The 7,482-nt window shown below is 39.0% G+C and overlaps 1 protein-coding gene across 1 annotated transcript; it reads right to left on the minus strand.

Moving 5' to 3' along the window:
• Nucleotides 1-117: 117 nt before the first annotated feature.
• On the minus strand, nucleotides 118-5,455 carry LOC141325097 (probable E3 ubiquitin-protein ligase TRIML1). Its single transcript, XM_073833600.1, has 5 exons — nucleotides 5,363-5,455; nucleotides 4,709-4,933; nucleotides 4,510-4,529; nucleotides 1,550-1,692; nucleotides 118-1,046 (listed from the first exon to the last, which is right to left on the minus strand). Exons 1-5 carry the CDS (start codon nucleotides 5,453-5,455, stop codon nucleotides 496-498), a joined length of 1,032 nt encoding a protein of 343 aa, XP_073689701.1. The 3' UTR covers nucleotides 118-495.
• Nucleotides 5,456-7,482: the final 2,027 nt, after the last annotated feature.

Here is a 7,482-nt window from a genome sequence, read left to right on the forward strand (position 1 = left end):
ATAACTCGCAGTTGCGAGTTTATATCTTACAATTTTGAGAAAAAAAGTCAGAATTGCAATTGCGAGAAAAAAGTCAGAATTGCGAGATACAAAGTCGGAATTTGCCAGAAAAAAGTCAAAAATGCGAGTTTGTCTTGCAATTCTGACTTTATTTCTTGCAATTGTGAGTTTATATGACGCAATTACCTTTTTTATTTTTTATTCAGTGGCGGAAACAGGCTTTCATATAAGAGTGAATTCTTTCAAAAACTTCTAGCTGACCCCAAAATTTGAAATCTATTATTCTACCATTTTGAAGAACTACTGATTCTTCTACCTGATTTTGAATGAAATCATATTTGTTTATCACATTCATACTTTTCATAACATTTCATTTTAACTATTGAAAAGACAAATGAACAAATCTAATCTACACAAAGTCAGAGTGAAATCAAACCTGTGTTAGAGAGGCCTACTGTATCTTCTATAATATGTATTTTGGTATGAAGTATGTGATTAGGATTGACAGATCTTAATAGGCTTTGAGTTTGTCTCCTGAAGATCATGACCTGGACAAATAGCAAGATGTAAAGAGTCTGTAAATGTCCCAGCACAGAATGAGTACAGCAGCGTCATGCTATCCACCCCTAAAAATGTCACCAGACCTCCAGGAAAGCTGCAGAAGATCCCTATCCGTTGGAAGGATGTGGAAATGGGTAAAGCATGAGCAGTACCTCCATGCCAAGCATTATAATCTCCATCAAAGTATTCCAAACACCATGATTCACCATGCCGCCCCAACCAGCAGTCCTCCTTTTGGCCTTTTCTTGAGATGGATGGGTAGGTGAGACCCAGTTCCCAGTAGATTTTTCCACTCACGTCTACCTCCCAGTAATGGTGGCCAGAATCCCAGCTCTGGACACTTAAGACGTTAAGGGTGGTGTCAAAGCGTCCCTCATGCTCTGGAACATTCTGCCATACATCTGTGAAAGTGGCACAGTCCCCTTCAGATGAAATAATCAGCTTGGGATGAGCAGTGGAAGGGTCCAGGACCACTTCTGAAGAATCTGTGAATCAAAGACGGGTTCAAAACTAGAAATATCTAAATTAGACAACCTGGTCTCATCACCAAAACGTACCTGTGGGGACTCAAAATACTTACCGCCATTTACGTTTCATATTCAATGTGAAATGTCTACTGAGTGGTGCTAAAAGAGTGTTAAGGTACATATGGTATGTTTTATGTGACGTTGGTTTTGTATGTGTCGCCGCAGTTCTGACTTTGAAATGTCCGTTGAGTAATTAAGTCAATAAGAATATTTTCATCCAAAATATCTTAAATTGTGTTCAGAAGACGAACAAAGCTTTTACGGGTTTAAAACGACATGGGGGTAAGTGATGACAAAATTTCAATTTTGGGGTAGAGTAATCCTTCAAGGTTTATATCTTTGAAAGAATCTGTGGAACTATGTTGTAATTTGTCAGTGTGTTAAAAAAGTAACATTAATTTGGTGTAAATCGTTCATGCAAAAGATCAACAATTTCATGTGCTATTAAAAAAGTTACTCACAGCTCTTAAGCAGCCTCTTAGCAATTGGGATCTGGGAGCGGATAAACAGTAGTAAATTGTTGGTGAGGCCCAGTAGCTGATCTGATTTGGCCTCATCAAGTTTTATGAGACTTGGGTCTGTCACTGCTAGCAATTCCAGCACCCTGCCAACAAAAAGCATATCAGCACCACAGATAACACCTGTCCTCTATATAAAAGTTTAAGAGTTATACTGAGCTTAGGGTTAACAACTACAGAATTATCGTTAACATGAACTTTTAGTTTGTTTTCATTAGCTTCCTGTCTTCCTTTGATAAGTTTTTACCACCATTCTTTAGTTGTCATTGTAATTCATTTTATTAGCACAAGTGTTCATCATTATTTCATTCATTTGTCTTGTATTTAGGTTGCTGTCTGATCATCACCATCTTCCTGCTTCTTCCTGTAAATGAGCATGACAGAAGACTGGACCCTGCAAATGAGAATATATGGACCCTGCAAATGAGAATATAATGGAAATAGCTTCCATCAACATTGACCCAATGAGGCGCACCAAATTAATAAGAGTAACGACTGTGTTGGTGTTTCAGCATGGGAGAGACCTGGAGCACTGCGTGGAGGAGTTCCTGACATTTGCCACTTTGCCCTCTGTGACAACGTCTGTTTATTGGAGGGATTTTGAGGAAAAGAAAGGAATAGACATGACGTTTGGCCAAGTATGATAACCCATATTTGGAATTTGTGCTCTGCATTTGACCCATCCAAGTGCACACACACACCCAGAGCAGTGGGCAGCCAACAGAAATGGTGAGCAGTTGGGTGTTGCCTGCCTTGCTCAAGGGTCTCCCCTCAGTTTAAGTGTTGAGGGTAGAAGACAGTGGTGCACATTCACTCCTGCCACCTACAATCCCTGCTGGTACCGAGACTCGAACCAGTGACCTTTTGGGTTCACAAGTCTAACACTCAACTCTACAGCTCCACCTGGTCCCCTGGTGCCTTCCACTGGGCTCCATCTCTCCACTCCTACGGTTTCAGCGAGGTCCTCCTTCCACCGGCTATGCCTCAGTCCTCGGGAACTCTAGTTCCACCTTGGATGCTTGTCTCCAGTGCCAGCAGTGTCACTCGGCTCTCTGGGATCCCCTGACATCAGCTTTGTCTCTGTCGGTCATCCGTCCCTCCATCAAACCCGTGTAAATTTACGTTATTTAAAAAATCCACATCATTTTATACTAGTGGTGGGCATAGATTATTTTTTTTAATTTAGATTAATCTCACTGTAATCTTGGAATTAATCTAGATTAATCTAGATTAAAATGGCTAATCTGAATTCTGCCGAAGGCATTCAGAATATGTGTGCTACCCAAATAATGACTAAAGTAAGTCTTTGAGAACGGGTTTCTCAAGCCAGGTGGCGCATTAGACCAGGGGCTCATCTCCTGTTTCCAAAATGCATCACAAACTACTTGACAATTGCATTTACAACACAATTAACTATACAAACTTGTGTAACCAACTATTCCTACACTGCATGTACTTCTGCGTAAAAGGCTGCGCGACGTGCGCGTTGCAGTTAAATACACAGACGCGCACGGGCATGGATATCTGCGTGCATAGTCTTCGGTTAAACTGCGTCGCTTTTAGAAGCGTCAGTTCAGTTGTTGCATATAATTTAATGTCTTTATTTTGGGATTATCAAAGTAAATTATAACTAAATTATAACAGAGATTATAGTGCCCCAGTAAAAAGGGTCTAGCAACGCCCCTGCCCTGAAGCAATCCCGGTGGCTTCATAGCTGCATCCATGTTAGCACGTCTCGTTTGATGTGGTAATTTCACAGTAGGCATACACACAGGTTCGAAGACTCATTCTCGCCCCCTACAGCGCAATTCGGCTAGGTATACATCCGTGCCAAACTATCAAGGTGAAAGTCATCATAGCTTCATCATAGCACCGATAACGGCCCACCACTATTTTATACATATTTTGGACTATGGGTTATTATTTCGATTCCATTATTTCGATGACGTGAAGTGGTTGCACTCAGTCAGCTACTGGCACTACCTGTTGCTATTTTTACCACAACACAACTTGGAAAATAAAATACTTATAAGATGACCAGAGCTACCGAAAGAACTAGGTGGTGATAGATATAAGCGTAGGCTTAAACCAAATGATGTATCATTAATTTTCCCCACAAGGACTCTAAACGCCTCAGGATATCGAGTTTAATCCACGCTGAGAAATTCCTTCAGTGGCTGCAGATTCATGACAAGCATCGGCATGTTTACATCCTGCCAGAATGGCATCTAGCGTTTCTTGTCTCTGCCATTTGTTAGCTCTTTCAGTAGCTGTGGTCTACAAAGAGCCTCAAAGGCATCAGGGATAAAGTGGATAGAACAAAGACGCAGGTCTTTAGGGAAGTTTTATTCGTCCATAGGCATCTTCAATTTTTTTTCTCATTTTATTATCACTAGAAAAGCAGTGACTTACATTGCTTCTCTTGTTGCCCTTTCGACTGAAAATTACACACAATGCTGCACAATGTGGCATCATTATCAGTATTTTATTTTTGCAGTAAAAATAGCAATAGGTAGCACCAGTAGCTCACTAAGTGCAACCATTTCACATCATTGAAATAATGGCGCCCCCATAGTCTAAAATATGTAAAACAATGTTTTTTTTAAAATAACTACATATTTCAGTAAGAGGCATCATTTATGTTATATTAAGCCATACAAGTCTCAATACCCAGGGTTCCCTTTAAAAAAAACGTTTGTTCCAGTAAGCTAAACAGTGTGCATAACAGCATATTTAATAAATCTAAACATGTTTGACAGAAATGGATGCTAGCAAACATGATCTCTACAACAATAATGCCTTTGCAGTTAAGTCATTCAGATTTCATTGTGTCAGTAAAAGTATAGCATGCCTGACATGGTGACAAAACAATCACTCTTAAATGTGGTTCTAAATATACATACCTGTCCTCACACAATGTGACCTATAAAAGAGAGGCAGAAATATATAGGCTAGTGAGAATGTATTATGTTGCATGGATTGTATGGCACCATGTATTGTTGGTCATTTGAACTTTTTTTATATAATGATAGCCTATGGAAACAAAAAGGGCACACAACAGTGGATCTGTCAAACCAATTGTTCTTCTGATAAAAGGCTCACCCTGTCACCAGGCTGTATGTCACTGTCCATCATCCCTTCATTCAGCTGAACCTCAATGTCTCCGAGGAGGACATAGTTGGACTCAATGAGGTTGTCCAGCGCCCGAACCGCAGCCGTCTCCTCCATCTCCAGCAGGGACAAAGTGATCCTACAGTCTTCCTTCAGAACTCTCCGCATCTCCTCATACTTCTTCACTATACTTTCTCTCATTGCAGATGACTTTGACTGAGGAAGATGATGAAATGGTTAGACCCAATTGGGTAATCCATTAAAATATAGATTATTTGTATTTCATTTTCCAAATTCAAATGTCGCAAACTTTCGTAAGTCTCCTATGCTCTCTAAGGCTGCATGTATTTGATTAAAAATGTTGTGAAAATGGTAAAGGTTTTATGTTTTAATATAATTAAAATTTAGGGTACTTTGAAGCTGTTTTTGATCAGAAATTGCAAGTAAATTTAAAAAATAATTACACAGACACAACACTGAACACACTGAATAAAATTTAAAATAGAAAAGTAGTGAAACTACAGCAGTATTTTCTTGTACTCCAATAATCTTTCATATTTTTTGCAGCACATATATGATCAGGATAATACTGTGTGTTTATTTAAAGAAGCATCGCTTGATTTTTATTTTACACATTAGACTTACTTTGATTTCATGTTGCTTGCCGTTCAATTTCTTCAGTCTGCATTTGATCACTTCCCTTTGCCTCATGAGACAATCCTGGTTATTTTTCTGCATGTCTTAAGAAAACGACAAAAAACATGCATGAGAATTCAGGCAAACTTTCACATTTAAAAATAAAAAATAAGAGAGAGAACAAAGCGTACCTGACACTGAGCGTTCATGTCACCTTGCTAGACTGAGCTGTTAGACTGAGAGACAGTCCTTATGTTGCTTTCACAAATCCTTAGGGGGTAATTTGCAACTCTGTAGATGTTCCAGCAAGCGAGATTTTAAGGAGCTCATGCTTCACTAATAGTGAAAGCAGATCACATGGGTGGGTCACAGTGGCACGATCCTGCTAGAGATAAATAGCATTCACCTTGACTTGTGGCTGTGACGCATCTGTCACTGCAGTGCTGCTCGCCACCTGTGACTGGACACTCACATACCGCTTCCTCTCCAGGCCATTTTTAGAGGTGGTATTTAAAGAAGTGGATAGTGAGACATTGTCCCGTGTGGATTCATAACAATCAGCCTCTGTAATACAGCCTGAGTATACTTTCTACAACGTGGCTATTAATGTTACTCACAGTGAAACAAAGTACAAGTGGATTCTGGGAAATGCAGGAATGAGAAGGTCAGTTACAGCCTTCATGCAGGAGCAAGCAGGAGGTCCTGCAATTAAGAATAGTCACAAGATGAGAACAGAATGAGTAAACAGAAGACTAAAAAGAGTAAAATTAAACACAAAAAATAAAAATCTATAACTTTCAGCTCTAGCTCACAGATGAATCCACCAGATGGCAGCAGAGCTTGCACATGGCTGGACATCTTGGGAGAATCATATGATTTGCTACTAGTTTACAAGATGTTTGTACAATATTTTGCAAATACAATCAGAAAAATATGCAAAAAATAGATAAGGTTTGGTCAATTACCCGGGAGCACAGCCATACTGGCGATATTTGGATGTAAACAACAGCATATATTGCGGTTAATGTGCTACTGAATACTGAATTTATTAGTCTAAACCACAATAAAAATGTGTAGAAGCTGCTAAATCATACAGAGAAGGACTTAGTAAGCAGGAAAGGGCGCAATATTTTGACAAACTAAAGTTAATAGGTGGTAAAGATATGTACGAGCAGTATTAATAAAGATATTAACCTAATATTTTACCTACCTGACTGGAAATTATAAGAACAAACACAAATCTTGCTCTGGAAATCCTGGTTCAGTTTGGCCAACTATAAAACGTCAGTCTGTAGTACTTTAAATTTAAATTTTCTGATGTGACCAATTAGTACAGGCCAAAACATGACAATAATTCACCATTTTCAGCAGCAATAATCAGCAAAATATGTGAGTTTCGTTCATTTATATTAGTGCTGTTATCCACTGCTCAGGTTTTTATTTGTCTAAAAGTGTGAGGACAGGCATTTACAACCACATTGTAGTACGTCTGGTGGTCTAAAAACACATCATATTGCATAAAAATACAAGTACAAATAAAGTATGATCTCACTTGTCTCCTTTGATCGTCCTTTGTCCTTGCCTTGCTCCCTGTGTAACAATAAAGCACACTCAGGTTTACGTGTGCTCTAATAAACGCAGGCCCGAGCTCTTTACAAGACTCCGAGGTGGATTGGGAGGACCACTGTGATCCATAATCCACCTTTCATCAGAATTTCCTGTGGAAATAAAGTCCCTTAATTTCTCCAATCTCCACCATTAGACAGCAAAACCTTGACCCCAGCATTACCTCCCCTCTGGTCCTTCGATCTTTAAACCACTGTCTATTAGGCAGCTCAAATTAAATCCCTGCTGTTGGACTTTAATAAGAGAATATTTGCTCCTGTATTTTAACCTTGTTATCCAATATCCTGTTCTATATTCCTCAGAGTGCATGCTATGGGCTGCTTTAATACAGAAAGGGTGGTTGACTTGGGGCCCACATGACTAAAGCAGGCCTTTAAAAACTTTTCCTTTCTATATTTAAAACATAAATAGGTCATTAATTAGACAATAAAAACAAGTCCATATAAATGTATGAAAAAAGAAAGTTATGAACTATTCTAATTTGTAACAATCTGAGGATTTAA

Source organism: Garra rufa, chromosome 2 (assembly GCF_049309525.1).
Source record: "Garra rufa chromosome 2, GarRuf1.0, whole genome shotgun sequence".
Taxonomy (NCBI): Eukaryota; Metazoa; Chordata; class Actinopteri; order Cypriniformes; family Cyprinidae; genus Garra; species Garra rufa.